General features: G+C 41.3%; 3 protein-coding genes across 9 annotated transcripts in view; 1 reads left to right on the top strand and 2 right to left on the bottom strand.

Annotated features, from left to right (window-relative positions):
• ext1c (exostoses (multiple) 1c) overlaps window positions 1-8,310 on the bottom strand; it is a 92,921-nt gene extending 84,611 nt beyond the window's left edge. The window contains exon 1 of one of the 3 annotated variants that reach the window (XM_082521705.1): window positions 8,133-8,310. The gene's annotated coding sequence lies outside the window, so the exon portion shown is untranslated. Of the gene's footprint in view, window positions 1-7,134; window positions 7,770-8,132 lie in introns of those variants that run through there. The other 2 variants (XM_082521707.1, XM_082521706.1) reach the window with 2 other exon arrangements.
• Window positions 1-16,779, bottom strand: part of LOC309698961 (uncharacterized protein) — a 74,490-nt gene that overhangs the window by 8,745 nt on the left and 48,966 nt on the right. The window lies entirely within an intron of this gene.
• On the top strand, window positions 8,465-12,721 carry LOC309698951 (putative thiopurine S-methyltransferase). 5 transcript variants are annotated; one of them, XM_082521712.1, is made up of 10 exons: window positions 8,465-8,579; window positions 10,197-10,239; window positions 10,353-10,493; window positions 10,764-10,856; window positions 10,949-11,081; window positions 11,357-11,409; window positions 11,493-11,567; window positions 12,036-12,121; window positions 12,232-12,276; window positions 12,443-12,721. In XM_082521712.1, exons 1-10 carry the CDS (start codon window positions 8,480-8,482, stop codon window positions 12,559-12,561), a joined length of 888 nt encoding a protein of 295 aa, XP_082377838.1. In that variant the 5' UTR covers window positions 8,465-8,479; the 3' UTR covers window positions 12,562-12,721. The 5 variants fall into 5 exon arrangements, with proteins under 5 accessions (XP_082377838.1, XP_082377842.1, XP_082377841.1 ...); XM_082521713.1 differs by lacking the exon at window positions 8,465-8,579 and adding an exon at window positions 9,791-9,968; XM_082521716.1 differs by lacking the exon at window positions 10,197-10,239 and having other exon boundaries at window positions 8,486-8,579.

The following is a 16,779-nucleotide window of genomic DNA, read 5'->3' as shown; positions in this document are numbered from 1 at the left end:
AGTCCAAGCTAAGGAGAAACAGACACTTGGGATCCCATTACATGCCCCTCATCAATAATTCACTGGCTTCTTTAGTTAAGGCATTGATTTTCCTTTCTTTATTTTTTCCACGCTTTATGTCCCCTGCCACCAACGAGCGCAATTAGGCCTCAGTTTTATTCAGGATACACTTTGGTGAGAAATGAGCTCTGTCCTGGTGATTTGTGGTTCCAGGGATAATTGATAGTGATGGCGGGAAGGTGTAATAGAAAAGTGATGGAAGGTATCATTATAATGATGGTAATGATGATGGGCATGAAAAATTTATTCCGTTGCCTTATCTAATCTAATGCCAAGCCACTTCGCATAAGGACGCCATTGCTTTTGCCCGACCTCTGCAGGAGTCTTACAAAAATAACAGTCCCATAAGGATATTGATTTTAGTGCACCAAGTCTCTCTGCATTTGTGCTGGATGAACAAAATAAATTTCACAATAAGACACCAAGACACCATCTCGAATTTGAATTGATTTCAAAATTACAATACAAGGAGAAATATCAGGCGAATATCTGAGACGGTTAGGTTTCAGGTATCAGACTGGTGGAGGATAATAAGCGAATTGAACAGTCAAAGAATTTATTGTTACAAGATATCCAAGTATGTGGGAGCCTCTTGAGCTCTGCCGTGCACTTTTGTATCCAAGGACAAACTGTACAATGTCAAAGAGCGGCTATTAACAATAAGCAATAATGATGAATGCATGCATGCCTGGGCCTGACCAGCTCTCATAGCAGCTTTCTACTGCAAATAAGCTGGAGGATGCAGACATAAAGCTGCACACATAAACACAAGTAAGTGGCTTTAAGTGGTGACAGTCCCTCTGTCATGGATTGGTGATGGATCATTGTGGTTGGGTGACTAGCACTGGAAAAAAAAAAGCCACAAGGCTCATTGAATAGAGGGACCTTAACGTGGAAAGATAGGGTTCAAGAAAAGGTGAAAGCAGAATTCTGAGCTCTACAATTCAACCCTTGGTGATTTATTTTCCATCTACACCTCCTTACCTCAGTTTATTCATCAAGTCTGTTTTTCTTTTTTACTTTCCCTGTCCTCTCTTTTTCCCACTTTACCCAAATTCACTGGAGAGTTTCACTTAAACAATACATGTTTTTTGCTCCTTTTTAAATGTGCAATTATTCATTCTCTAAAGAGGGATGACGACAGGCATGAAAAACTCGGAATCACAGAAACGAGGAATACACTCAGTAAGGCCAACGGTTCTTTGATCATCCCCTTGCCTTAAGTGCAAAGACATTTCTAGGCAGGTTCATTACAATGTCCTGAGCAAACAATGAAATTGTGTTACAGTGAGGTGAAAAAAACAGGACTGGAACAATGAAATATGAAGGTTATGGTTCATGTACGAAGAACAAGGCAAACCAGTTTGATACCAAGTAAGTTCGCCTTACTTTGCCTTTCTAAACACGCTTCTAGCATACTCTGACTGAATCTAACACTCACTGACAGCTTTCTTGGGTACATCTGTTATTAACACAAATATCTAATTAGCCAGTCACATGGCACCAACTCAATGCATTTAGGCAGATATGATCAAAACGACCTGCTGAAGTTCAAACTGAGCATCAGAATAGAGACTTTTGGAGTCAGATGGGTAGGTGCGAGTATTTCAGAAACAGCTGATCTACTGGGATTTTCCCCACACAACCATCTCCACAGTTTACAAAGAATTGTCCAAAAAATCCAGAGAAAATATCCAGTGAGCAACAGCTCTCATGGTGAAAATGCCTTGTTGATGCCAGACAAGATTGGCCAAACTGCTAGTGTGGCCATCCTCTGATGGCTGTTTCCAGCAGGATAACACACCAATGTCACAAAACTCAAATTATCTCAAACATTGAAGAAGAGTTCACTGTACTCAAATGGCCTCCACAGTCACTTGATTGCAATCTAGTAGAGTACCATTGGAATATGATGGATCAGGACAGTGGCATCATAAATGTTCAGCTAACAAATCTGCAATTGTTTGGTGTCATCATGTCAAGGTTTCTGGAACCCTGTTGAATTTATGCTACAGAGAATCAGGGGCCAATAATAGCAATTCTGCATTTAATCAAGTGTCTCGTATTTGTGCAATCCAACCCCCAATTTTGATACCAGTTAAAGTTTATTATTTTCCATTAATAGTCATTCTGTTTTATTACCCTGTACATAATTATCACATTGTAAGTGAGGGAGTCCACCACTCCTAACCCTGCCCTGAACATTCCTTTATAAGCACCAAAGATTTACGGCACAATGCACCCATGACACTCCCATGTAGGATTACTCCATATATTTTCATCCCATTGATATTAGCTTCACTGTTTACTGCTGTTTCATTTTACACCGTAAAAACAAAATATAATAATCACAAATGTTAGAAAAGACCATTTCAGGTAATCAAAGTGCCGGTACAAAATGAGAGAAGTGTCAGTTTTTTGGCAGTTTTTAAATGGAATTAATGGAATTAGAAATAGCAGCCACTGTGAAGTACTCCTAAGGATTAAAGCTTCAAACGATTTAACAATCTATTGACGGTAATTTAATTTGGAAGCAAACCTGCCTGATAAGTGCAATAATATTTGGAGGACGTGGAAATATTTAGTCGAAATCTGCAAATGAATAGTAGATAATAACAGAGGAAGGAGAAAACAACAAGATGGAGAGCTCAGCTCTGAGATCGATATTCTATGGGCGATGGCTGGACCCAGTCCCTATTCTTCCTGCCCTCAATCTCTCTCCCTGATGGCCTTATGGGTGTCCCTAAACTGCCTCTACCTGCTGCAGTTTTTCAGAGAACAACACGATTAAGTCATTCAGGAAATGGAATTGAAATTTGTCATCCCATGTCTCCTATGAATTGTGTTTGCACAGCAGCTTATTCAACTGTGGTTATACAGGCTTTGATAGAAAATGAAAACTGACTTGTTCTGAAATGGATGTTGCCGATGATGGCCTTCTGCTAGAAATTCAGCATTTGTCAATTTGCGTTTCTCTCCCACCAGAAGGGATATTTTTATAAAAGAGGTTTCTGTCATTCTGTGACAGATTGGCTTTTTCCTTATTTGTTCAATTTGATGTTTTCTGGCCACATCACCAGTGCTGAGCACAACTGACATTGTAAATGCTCGAAATGAAATCCACTACCATTACAGTCATTCTCTGTATGGCAGAGTCATTGCCACTGTCAAAGAAGCAAAAGCAGCATTATTATGTCTGAAATGATTTGAGCAGACATAGTGCAGCTTGAAAATTGACACTAGATGGGCAAAATTCTGGGTAAAATGAGATCTCCATCCCTTCCCAGATGATACAGTTAGACAGTCCACCTGAATGATGAAAGCTCACCACAGCCTGAGACGCATCCTGGGGGATTGCTCTTCACAAATACAAGTGATTTCAGCGAGTTTTTGTGGTTGTATGTAAGCATATGTCAAGACTATACTTAAATGCACATCTGGCGCGCATGTTGTTGCTGGCCTGCTGCTGGCGATATATTAGTTCAGCAAAATAAAGTGTTCTGAAGAAAACACAAATCTTGTGGTGAGGTGAAAGGCTCAGTCGAGCTAAAATTAAACGCTGGACCCTGTTATTACAGGCCTGAGAGATGTGACAGCGTGACCGAGGACTAGAGGATCATTGCACTGCGTTGTTTGTGTTATTACAGTGGTTAGCGCCTGTTTTTCGTGTGTGATCCTTGAAATGAAACTAGTTTCTACTTGTGATCCCTTAATACTTGCATATTTCACAGACTACGGAGGCCAATTCAAGGAATGAGTCATATTAGCTCCTTAGGGTGCTTTGCATGTAGACTGTGTAGGGTTATAAAGCCCCCTAGGCTGGAAAGCGCTGAGTTAAGTTCACAGTGTCAGCAGAAGCAGGTTAGAGCTTTTTCTGAGGATGACCGTTTTTAAATGTAACACGCAGCAGTAGAGTAAGTGTGTATCTATACAATGTTTGTTTTGGTCAGGATGCTTTCACATCATATAAAAAAAGAGTTTTTAGAGGACTCTATACAGTTATGTAAAACTAAGTACACCCTTAACACCAAGTACTGCTTTCATAGTATTGAAGAAGGTGAGTAGCAGCCTGATAATGCTGATCATTACCTATAGTAAATGATCAGTCAGTGTGAGAACATCTATATAAGCAGTAGTTTGGGCATCTTGCTGGTCTACAGCATTCAAATGTGTATTAACAAAATGGCACAATCTTCCCAGCAGAGGTTATCCCAGGATATTCACTTCAAGGTCAGACTGTGGGATGCTCAGAGCAACATCTCACACTCTAAAGGTCCCAGTTAGAAGTTCCTGACAGTACAATTAGAAAGAGAGTGAACAAGAGTGGCTTGTGGGGAAGGGTACTCTCTATAAAGAACAGGGGAGCACAGTTTAAGGTTCCTCAAGTAGAGATGGAGGCTACAATGTTACAAGCTTGACTGCTCATTACAGCTTTTGTTAATTGTTCAATTTTCGCTCTGGCTGTTGGGTTGGGGTCTACTTGGCCTTAACGTGACTCTGGGTACCTCACTAACTTTGTAGTAGCATGCTGTCTGTGCTCATTTGTAAAGACCTGAAGTTGAGTCAGGAGTATAATGCGGATGAATCTGTTTATCTGTTTACCATTGTGCTCTCGTCCTTTTGTGCAATAAAAGTAAACACAATGCCTTTTCAGTTGCACTTTTATCAGGAAATGTGTATAGAAGGGCTATGGAGCATTGGTGAAAATGGCTTTTGTGTATGTTTCTTTGTACTTTATGTTCTTGGTATTTTTCTGTGGCATAATAAATCGGAGTACCTGGAAAACAAAAGCATTTCTATAGCTTTTTCAAAACGTAAAACCTGATTAGGAGTCACTGAGTATGAGGGGTTTGCCTGTCTGTAGTCACATCACTCAGTCTGTGAAGGGCTTCCTCCTTTGACAGACCTGCATTAAAGGCTTGGGATGTGATCCATGTTCCATTTTCTGTCCTTACGTACTAGTTGCCCTTTGAAATTGAGGTGCTCTTTACACTCCCACACACTGTATGCATATATAAGCAGGTACACACACACACTTTGGTCTTTGCTGAACAAATGGCTTTTTACTTTATAAAAAAATCATCTCTCTTGCTGTCTCCACACAGCTACTGAAGTCTTTTTCCATTAGCTCGACCACCTCAGAACCATAATGGCCATAAACTTAATCAAGCACCGGTTCTTTTATGAGGCCATTTTCATAATATGGATAACAGCACATTCGTCTCCAGCTAAATAAAACCGCATTGCTCCGCCTTGGCCAAGGTACTCCGACACGGTTAATAAGATGTTTACCTCAAGCTGAACGCCCTGCAACGGAACCAGCCTCCAAACCACGCTCACATTCCAAACCCGGCGTAATTACAAGCTCGGTTGATTAATTATGTCTCAACAATATGCTGCACTCCAACGCCACAAGGGCTAATTAACAAAATGAACAAGATGGGCAGGAACACTTATTAGGAAGTTCGAGCTCACTCTCTGAATTTGGCAATGCTGTTTACAGTCCTAAAACACAGGGACAGGATATGTGTGGATATCGCACAGGCGGAGACTAACAATAGCACACCAGTCCAAGCATGTAGAGTAAAAGAGCCTTCGGAGGACACTGATACAGCACAGTGGCTGGCTGTGCACCTGACAACGCACACAGCAGAAACAGCATGCAGCCGAATCCATCTGCCTTACTAACCGGTCCTGCTAACAATGCATCTTACCGACGGCGCATCTTATCTCTGCAGCTTCGGCCTAGAGGCAGTCTCACAGAACTCTAATCAGATGGGAATAAACAATCTGACCTTGACAACACCTGATTAGATATACGATCTGACCCTAGGATAAGAAAGAAGAACAACATTCCAGGCAGAGTTCAATTAGCCCTGCGTCTCCGAATTTCTTAATCTTGTGCTTAAAATACTTTTTTTTAAACAGTCTTTTTGTTCAACTGACTGCAGCTTTCACAAGAGTAACAAAAAACATTCTTTAAGACATTACACACAAGGAGAATGACCAACAATAGAATACTACAACAGACAGTCCAAAGGTTGCACAATGCAAACTCCAAACTCAGCTCACTTAAGGAACATGTGACTGGAAATTCCTGCTGTCCGTGGAATATGCATTCCGCCTAGCTTGACATGACAAGATTTGTGTCTTATTCACGAGGGAAGGTATTACAGAACCATCATGAATGAGAAATCCTATTAAGATGAGGAGGTTGCCATTAAATGTCATTTCATAAATCAAATGAAATTCATGTACAGCTTATTGTCAAGATACAGCCTCCCCTGAGAGCCTTTTGGGGTGGAACCTCAGTGATAATGACAGCATTTTGTTTGGAAGCACCATCATTTTTCATCAAAAATAAATAAAGAAAGAACAAAATAACTAGAGACTTGTAATTAAATGCTGCAATGAACTCTGCCAGCCTTGTTTGTTTCTTTGGGATTCATTAATACGTGGAGCACTTAGTGGGATGTGAAAGCAGGCAATCTTTCCAGTCTTTCCTGAGCTATTAGCTAATGCGAGATGGGCATTAGCTAAGACAACTGGGCATCAGAACAAAACAATGCCATTTAGACTGCATCAGAAGATGAGCAGGAAGAAGTCATAATACAGTCAGTGATATGCACACTCCACTGGTGCACACATGCCTTGTATAATCAGTGTGCCTGTGGTCTGTTCACAATCTCCATCAAATTAGAAAAGATGTCTGGAAAGACTTCATACTGGAGTAAAAAGATTCTTGTTTTGATATTACTGCCAACGACTTTGCAAGCGGAAACAGTAGGACAGCTGAACTACATTACTTAGCTTAATATTCTTGGATGGTGGCAGAGCAACCCGCAGCCCATCTGTCCAGGGGGAGAAGCCTGTGCTGACTTCCCCCCATATCCCAGAGATGTAGATAGAATTACAAAACACAGCTATATACGATCCTATTGTATCAAATTACACCGGAGTCAATAAAGGCATCTGTCATAGTGTGACACAGCAAGGTGTGCAAATCTCACTGTCAAAACATGCCACAGAAAATCACTGAGATATGTGCCCCCCGAACCAGAACCAGAATCATACCTACAGTTGCGCTTTGAACTGTTGATCGTGTTGTCTTGCGGCTCTGCCGTAGCCCCTTTTTTCGGATGACACGAGCTCTGGAGGCTCAAGACACCAACTTCTCCTCTGGAGCCTTGCAAATCCGGAGCCTTACAATATGATTAAGTTCCCACCTTCTGGCATAGCGCACACTGTACGCACAGTCCAGGCGCTTCCAAAAATAAAAAACATAATATTCACAATGCCAAAGCGGAATGTCCCGCCGCCCCCCCGTGTCCTCCGAATTTCCCAAATCCCTCACAGCGTGTTCTCCTTTATTATTATCCAGCATGCACCTCTCTCCGTCAGAGCACCATGGACAGCCTCCCCATCACGCACTGCTACTCCGACAGCAACCTGGTTTTACATGCTGCCAAATACAGGCAGCTTGGTAGTCTCGTGTAATCCAGGGGTGGACTGAAGTGCCCCTGTTGCTCTTAGAATGACTTTAAGCATCAGTGACCTTATCGCAAGCAAGGGTCGGTCTAACAAGTCTTTGAGATTTACTGTTCAGTAGGATGGTGAGGGCTGCTACGAGCACTTGAGATTCCCGTGTCAGTGAGCAGCGAGTAACAAAGGTGCGCTGAGCGCTATGCAAACAATACATCAGTGGCTAATAGCAGTCAGGTGCCGCTTTCGAGCAGATAAACGCACTTTACCGGCTATTATCCCGGCTATCAGTGCAAGTGCCGTGATCATAAGCGGGTGGAAAGCGAATCTGAAAGCGTTTTGCTTGAATTTTTAAAGAGCGTGAGCTTGCAGCGGTGATTTACGCCTTCAGGACAGAGGGCAAGATGAAAGAAAAAATATGAAATACATATTGCTACAGAAATTATTTCTTAGATCTCAACAGATCCACCTGCTTTAATCTTACTGCTCAAATGCATTCTCAGTAATCACAGCCTCTAAACATAGCAGCAATTACCCAGTACAATCCCCACAGCGCCCCGACTTCTCCCCAACAGAGAGCTCGCCCTTACCGGGTAGCGAACCGCGCTCTTCTCCTCCCAACTGGTGATTTTCCGTTTCACACCACGGCCAGGCATTTGCCAATCAAATCAGCGTGCAACCAAAGCTTTCCCCGTTGGGATATGAATGATGAATATGCGTGATAAATTGTCCATTTTCCACATCCACAACAGTTCACGCTCGACCCGCCCCCGGGCGGCGGTGATTGGTCAGAAGCTCCTCGCCGTCTTCGTCGCCCCGTAAAGAAAAACACACACATCTGGACGCGACCCTGCACAACTGGAGCGCTTCGGAAAGCCCGAATTACGCACAGGAATGAACCAACACAGAGGAACGTCACATTTTCTCGTGGTTCACTATGAGTGTTGAATGTAGTACGTTGTTTATTTTGGCTAAAGATAGCAATCTTGGTGGGAAGCATTGTTTCCAGTACACCAGCGTAAACAGAGCACAAGCAGGTAACAGTTCTTTATAAGGGAGACCAGTATAGAAGAATAACCTTGCTTCAGCAGTTCTATCAGCTGTTTAAAAATAGCTTTTCGTTGATGGCCAAGTTGAGAATAGGCTACAACACATTATTACTCTACATTAAATTAGAGTGCAGCAAGATGCCTCTTTTTTTAAATTTTTGGCAACAAAGACTTATATCCATATAACGGGCAGATTCTACAGATTTATAATATCCGTTTTTCCCTCTTGCAAACACCAATAATATCTGAATTCTCCTATGGACTGCCGCTGTGTTCTAGTAGCCTATGTTTGTATGAAGTAATGTCGTTCAATGTTACATGGTTAAATTTACACATCTTTGCATGTTTGACGAGCTACAACATTTTATTTTTCTTGAGGGAAGTGTGTGTATTTTTTTTAATGAAGTAGAAACTACGGAAAAAAGACCTATGCCAGAGCGCTTCAGTGTAAAACCGGGATTTCTTAAACACTTGCGCCGCTGTGCGTCCGGAAAACACCTTTCCCTTCCGTCCTTCCTTACGGATTCTTATTGTCTTGCTGACAACATCGTATCACTGGAGCCGTACCAACCCAAGCGTGGAGAGAGGCAGGCTGGGCAAGCGAGACTAATCACTGTGCAACAGTCCAGAGACTTTCTGAGGATTAGTGACAGCTGCCACAGTTTGAATCGTGATTGCAGCAAGCGTTTACAGAAAAGAGAAAGAAACAGAGGGGTCCATGATGGAAATAGTGCATTATTTATATCGCAAAGGAATACATGGGCAATTTGAAAAGCAAATTCTGGTATGCATATTGCAAATCAAGATAGAGTTTATTTAGCAAAAAACAAAACAAAACCCTGCGTACCCAGAGACATCTGCATAAAAGGTACCATCAAATTAGCCAAGAGTTCTAATCACACACACACAACATTCACATTATCTTCTTTTGTTGTATTCCTTTGCTTAATCTTGAGCAATGATTTAAGAACTCGAGATACTGTTACTCAGAATGCTGAGTAACATTTTTCTGACGTACCATGAATGCATCATCAGGCTCCTCCAAAACTAGAAATAAAACCCGCTTGATCTTTATTTTCAAAACCTCGTTTCATTCTCCCAGGCAAAGCATTCCTTCTCGCACTTTATAAACACTGAGAGACAGCCGACCGAGAGCTCAACGGAACGCCTCGCCTTGCAGACAGAACTCGGGGTAAGAATTCAGGAGAGCCTCGCTGCGTTTATTGATCGGAGAGCTTGCCCGGTCAGCTGTGTTGCTGAACAAATATTAGCAGCCTTCATTCAGGAGAGACACGCTTTGAGTTTACGGGAAAACATGTGCGGTTCTAATGTCTTTTTACGAGTACTGTGGTTGTTTTTATGCTGCGCTATTGCAAGGTAAGCGAGGATCTGACATTGTCATGAAACTATTACATAATTATTCATTTCCGCTTAAGAATGACGCTTTAACGACGCTGTTATTCAAACCATTTGTTTGGTTATAGCCATCGTGCCATAGTTTAGTTTATAACGGGACAACAAGCTCGTGCAGATCCACGATTAATGCAGATGATTTTCTACCAGAAGATTCAAATGACCCATCGGTTGGGTTTTGTAACCCTGCAGGTGACAGCTCATGGACCACACGTGCTTACATTTTGCCGTTGCTGTAGGTGTCTTTATGTGCAAGACCATAATCCTGTGCGGATTATGCATTCTCTTCCTGTCTCCAGCGACATGAAGTGGGGTTTTTTCACAAACAATTCTTTTTCTCATGTCTAGCTGCTCTCCTTTAACCGCTGATCGTCAGGCAAACATAACCAGCATGCTGGAACAGCAGGCAGATCGGGTCATGGCCCTCGGTGAATGGGAGGAACGTTGGCAACAGAACAAAATCGGCTTCCATCAGCCTGAAGTGCACAAGTAATGACCCCACTTTTTTATGTAGTTCAGTGGAGTGAGGGTGCAAAAGTAGCCCAAATGCATGTAAGACTTGTGAAGATTACATCAACTATAAAGGTGCATCACCACCTAAAGCTGTGTCCTGTTAAAAGCTTTAGAAAGTGAGCTTAGATTATCTATTTTTAAGACAAGTACCATCAATACGGCTGATCCAGACATCACCAGACATCACCTCAACATAAGATTGCAGCAGGAATGTGTATTTTGCTGTTAATACTGTTTTTTTAACAGGATGCTGAAGAAAAACATTGATAAAGTTCTCAATGGACGAACAGGAGTTCGCTTCTTCTTCCCTCTGTGTGGGAAAGCAGTAGATATGAAGTGGTATGAAAACATCTTACTAAATTAAATTAAGTTGATCAGTATTAGTGTCAGTTGTCATCTTTGCTAACCTTTTGTTTTTTCGTGATTCTCAGGCTAGCAGACATGGGCCATTCAGTGGTTGGAGTGGAGATTTCTGAAAAGGCTATTCGTCAGTTTTTTGAGGAGAACAACATGACGTACACCGAGGAGCCTGTGCCTGCTATACCTGGAGCAAAGGTTTACAAGGTTGGTGAACTTCATGTGTGCAAACACGACCACTAAATGATCTAAGCTGAGGTAGTCAGTGTTATTGCTTCTCAGCAATTAAGTGTCTTTACGCTGAATAGAGTTTTTTATGGTGATGCCTGAGTTTATTATGTGCATGTGAGCAGCTCTTTCTTCTGAAAACCGTTTTGATCTCAGTGAGATTTTGGGCAGAATGGCTGCAAGCTACAAGAAAGTTATATTGCTTACTTTAAAACAGACACAAGTTGTTCATCCGTGCTGTCTTTTGTTTTTAGAACTCAGAGAAAAACATCTCCCTGTATCAGTGTAACCTGTACAACTTCTCCAAGTGAGTAAACTACATATTGTTTTATGCTTTTTAAAATAAAATAATTAAAATTACTGTTAAATTGATACTGTTAAACTTCACAGTTCCATCGAGGGTCAGTTTGGAGCAATTTGGGACAGGGGCTCTCTCGTGGCCGTCAACCCAGGAGACAGAGAAAAGTAAGATGAGATGAAGACCCTCATTTTAAACCCTTAGAATGACATTTATTTCAAACTAAATAAACTCCAAAACATTATGTTCTACACAGTTTGATACTGTATTATATAATGCAGCGGTCCCCAACCCCCGGGCCACGGTCTGTGAAACGTTTGGTACCGGGCCGCGAGAGTTGAGGCTCGGGTGTGAAATGTATGGTTTTCAGGGTTTTTAGCATTATTTTGTTATCGTTTTTATCATTAACTCGGTTTTCCTGGGTCTTTTCGCGTGTGTTGTGAATAAATCTTCTTCTTTTTCGGTACCGGTACTAGTTTAATTTTGTTGGATTTATCCGCGACACTTTAAAGGCCGGTCCGTGAAAATATTGTCGGACATTAAACCGGTCCGTGGCGCAAAAAAGGTTGGGGACCGCTGATATAATGTACCCATACACGGATGTCCCATGCCAATGCTATTCTTTTATTTTGTAGGTATGCAGCTCTCATTATTTCTTTGATGGCGAATGACTGCAGATACCTCCTGGACACTTTACTGTACAATCCTGATTTATATCAAGGTATTCTATATCATTTCTATAGTGTGTGTGTGTGTGTGTGTGTGTGTGTGTGTGTGTGAGAGAGAGAATAAACATAAAATACCATATTTTAAAATCTGTTGATCTCTTAGGGCCTCCCTTTTTCGTGCCTGATGAGCAGGTGCATAGTCTGTTTGGTGAGTACTATGAAAAATAATTATGGCTGAGCATTTTATATATTAACCAAAATACAAGTGATAACTGACAGATTTGTGTATAACTACAAAATATGGGGTCTTTTTTCCAGATAATTAGAAACGTTTTTAATTGTGTATTATTTTGTTTTACTTTCTTTAAATTCAGGGAGCAGCTGTGGTATAGAGTTGCTGCAGTCAGAGGATGCTCTCACGGACAAACAACGAAATTGGGGACTAGATAAATTTCTTGAAAATGTGCACCTCATCACGCCAAAGAGCAACTAAAGGCTCAGAGTTTAGAGAAAGAAGAAGAAAATCCCGGGAAGGAAAAATAAAGTGGAAAGTGAAAGTGCCTGAAATTCAAGAGAATTTATAATTCTCCTTTTTATTTGTTGTTGTTATGGATCAAATAACATGATAATAAAAAAACACGATCATAAGACAAGATGTCTGGTGTTTTTAATGAGTTTTGTAGCTGTTTAATTTTATTTATGACTTTTGCACTCAAAACAAAACATAGAATTCAGAAAATATTAATTCTATGATAAACAATCCACTGAATTTAGAATATGTCGAAAGGCTAAACTGTGGGAGTCACCCCTGCGTAAACCTTTTATTCAGTCGTGGCTTTGAGCATTAAGCATCCAAGTTCTCTAACACATTTCAAACAGAACTCCAGAATTCATAGAAGCATATGTATTATTAAAGATAGAATTAGTAAGATGAACAAGATAAGATTGTATACCCTCATATATTGGTCATGTATTTGCACGTACACCTTCACAGATGCTATACACTCGAGTGTAAGCACAGAAATACACCAGCTTAGAGGCAACCACCCTCATCCCTGCTTTCCTGCACTGGTTTATGATTGTTGGTGTCGTTAGTTATTGTGCTGTTTACTTGTAGTTAATGTGTATATGCATAAATACACTCACCTTGCACATTAGCAGTACCAGGTTGGACCCCCTTTTTGCATTCAGAAGTGCCTCAATCGTTCATAGCATAGATTCAATAAAGTGCTGGAAACATTCCTTAAAGACTTTGGCCCATATTGACATGACAGCGTCACACAGTTACTGCAGATTTGTCAGCCACTGTCATCTCACTGTCATGCTCATGAAAATAATTTGAGATGATTGGAGCTCTGTGGCATTAAGGTGTCCACCTGGAAGCAGCCATCAGAAGATGGGTACATGGTCGTCATTATGGTTTTGACATGGTCATCAACAATACGCAGGTAGCTGTGGCATTTAAACACTGCTCAGTTGATGCTAAGAGGCCCAGAGTATCAGAATCGTTATTAGTATTTCTTAATGCCTCCAGCCAAGCAAAGAATTTCATAAAGGCCCCAACTCCTTGTACGTGCAAAATAACCCCGAGTAAAAAAAAAGAAAGAAAAAAAAAAAAGCACATATTCAGAACTCTATCCCAAATATTTTTATTAAAACACCTCGATGAGGTATTTTGGGTTTGTGCAGCCACTCCTTCTCAGATCAAAGTAAAGAGTTTTTCTTCATTTTTTTAAGCTACTTTTACAACAGGTTTTCTCAATAGACTGAAAAACAGAAACCCTAAAAGAAAACTGCCTTGTTTTACACACATCAAGAAGGAGTCAGACGACCGTCGGTTCATCCTGGTCAATTACCTCTGAGAGCTCGGGATGCTTCCTCCGTAGGATACCATAAACGTATGAGAAAAAAAAACAAACCCCAGAGAATTTATTATTTTGGTAAGAGAGAGAGAGAATCGATCAAGCTTTTCTACAAAACGTTATACCACTCCGGGTCAGGAGGGGCGATATAGCACGGATGACTACGCTGGATGGAAGAGTAACCGGAAGCGTGGCAGGGACTTTCCCTTTGACCTTCATCCTGCTCCATGATCAGCCGTTAAATCTTTCCTCAATATTGCTGTAATGTAACAACAAAGGTAGTTTTTTAAGATCAGACAGGTCCCAAAACATTCCTTACACACCCCCGCAGTCACTGAATTAGCATCTGTGGCACAAATAAGCTTCAGGGACCTACTTGTTTTTTAGAACCGACCTTTGACACTTGGATGTTGGCTTAATTTTTACCCAAAGAGAAATTTGACCCTAATAAAAAAAAACACGATACTGTGGTGAATACTTACCTCAACTTTGATGGGTTTTTTCACAGCTATTTATTTAGAAAAAAGGTAAACACGTTACAAGGACACAATGCACATTGCAGAGTACATGAATGGGAAGTAGGAATTCCTCCTCTCTATACTTACACTCCTCCCTAACAAATGTCAAGGACACAGTTACACAATCGCTAAAGTAATCTGCTTTTGAATAAAAGAAAACCATATAAGCATGTGCCCTGGAATCTCGGTTGTAAAAAAAAAAAAAAGAAGCACTACACATTACTTTTCTTATGTTTAGTATACAGGAGTTGCTGCTCACACTCTGAGTTGCACTAATGTGTCTGTCAGATGTCCCAAATTGAATGTCAGGCCGCACGCGCACTCACGCCGGACACCTCCTTGACCTTATTTCCACAAGCCCTTGACTCAGCTGCAAAGTGCTTACGGGGTCAGTTTCATCAGAATTATCTGCCGTCATTCAGACACAAGTTGAGCAATAGTTTAACCAATTTCCATCAAAGGGATGCCAGAATTAAACAGAACATAGGATGTAAGTTAAGGAAATATAAGTCTGACTATGGAGCACATCTCCTTCGGCTTTCACAATAATGGATTGCATTTCTCTCAGTCAACTGACTGTTTAGGGGGAAAAGCAGCTACTAGTTAGTGGGCTCTGTGTTTGTGGTTGTTGTTTGTTAATGACACTAGGAGTGAACAAAAGAAGCTCAGGTGGCAGAGCAGGTCAGCCACAAATCAGAAGGTCGGTGGTTCGATCCCAGGCTACCTCCTGGCTGCATGCCAAGTATCCTTGGGCAAGATACCAACCCCATGTTTGCCTACTGGTGGTGGTCAGAGGGCCCGGTGGCGCCAGTGTCCGGCAGCCTCGCCTCTGTCAGTGCGCCCCAGGGCAGCTGTGGCTACAATGTAGCTTGCCATCGCCAGTGTGTGAATGTGTGTGTGTGTGTGAATGGGTGAATGACTGAATGTAGTGTGAAGCGCTTTGGGGTCCTTAGGGACTAGAAAAGCGCTATACAAATGCAGGCCATTTATGAAATTCTTTGCTTGGCTAGAGGCATTAAGAAATGATTAGAGGGGTTGTTGACTCCTCCTTGATGTGCGTAAAACAAGACCGTTTTCTTTTAGAGTTTCTGTCTGTCGAGAGTTTTCTGCTAATGAGAAAACCTGTCGGAAAAGTGACTCTAAAAAAAAAGAAAAGAAAAGTCTTTACCTCACAATACCACATCCGAGGGTGTTTTAATAAAATTATTTGGCGCCGATTTCTGAGTACGGGCGCGGTGCTTTTTTCACTAAGGGTTATTTATCAGGGTTCGTACGGGTGCTTGAAATCCTTAAATGCTTGGATTTTAATGTTGTCTTTTCAAGGTTTGAAAAGTGCTTGAATTTCAGATGTTGTGCTTATAAGTGCTTGAAAGTGTAGCTGTATTTCATTCACCACAAATAAGTATCTGATTGAATAGTTTTCTTATCAGATATAAAAAGAAAATGAGTCGCAAAATGTAAAAGCAAAATTTCCCGGCCTGGGCTGCCTTGCGCCTCTGTTTCAACGTGTGACCCCGCCCCTCCTTCGGACAGTCGGGGATGAGTGCGCTAACATACCTGTAGGTTGCTGTTTTAATGAGTGTTTGATGGAAAAAGACAGTCGCATGATAGGTGAGTTCTAGTAAATAATTTTCCAGTAGGTGTACGTTACACATGCTACTTTTTTAAAAAAAATTATGATTATTTTGCTAGCTGTCAAACTCGCTGGAGCAATGATTGAAATGCACTGAGTGTGATGCAGTATGGCAGCGCTATTATGGAATATGCTGTGAACTTAGCTAACATTACTTAGCAGTAATATGAGTTACTTTGCTCAAGTGAAAGCTTTAAACATTAGCCCGATACGTAACTAGCCAACTTAAGGCTTTCTGATTAACCCTCTGGGGTCGACGGACCCAGTCTCCATTTTAACTTGGGTCGAACATGCGGACTTCAAACTATATACCAGTTTTTAAATTGTGTTGATAGGCCACGTAAAACCGATGGGTTTTTTTTTTCTGAATACAACAGTGGCGTTTACTCCGGGAAGAAACGGTAAAAACGGTGTTTTCTAAGGAGAGCGCTAGCAAACACGCTTTGCTTGTGAGTGAAAAAAGAGAAAGAAAAAACACTCCGTCTCTATTGGTGGAAAAATGTACCATGTCGACCAATCAAAAAATGATATGGCAACATGTGGCATTTGTTTTTTTGGGAAGAGGGGGACGTTTTAGGAGTGAGAGAGAGCGAGTGAGCGAAAGAGAGAGAGAGTTATACGCGAGAGATTTGTGACGTGTTTGGAGTCTCAAGTTAGTGTGTTGTCTTGTGTAGTTAGTGTGTAGTGTAGTCGTTGTT

This window comes from Aulonocara stuartgranti, assembly GCF_965226115.1.
Source record: "Aulonocara stuartgranti genome assembly, chromosome: 22".
Taxonomy (NCBI): domain Eukaryota; kingdom Metazoa; phylum Chordata; class Actinopteri; order Cichliformes; family Cichlidae; genus Aulonocara; species Aulonocara stuartgranti.
The sequence above is the reverse complement of the archived record's forward strand: the minus strand, read 5'-3'. Positions and strand labels throughout refer to the sequence as shown.

Coding starts and splice junctions, on each gene's coding strand:
- LOC309698951 (XM_082521712.1), top strand. CDS start 8,480: ATGAGTGTTGAATGTAGTACGTTGTTTATTTTGGCTAAAGATAGCAAT. Junction 10,240..10,352: donor GCTTACATTTTGCCGTTGCT/GTAGGTGTCTTT, acceptor TCTCATGTCTAG/CTGCTCTCCTTTAACCGCTG. Junction 12,122..12,231: donor CAATCCTGATTTATATCAAG/GTATTCTATATC, acceptor TTGATCTCTTAG/GGCCTCCCTTTTTCGTGCCT.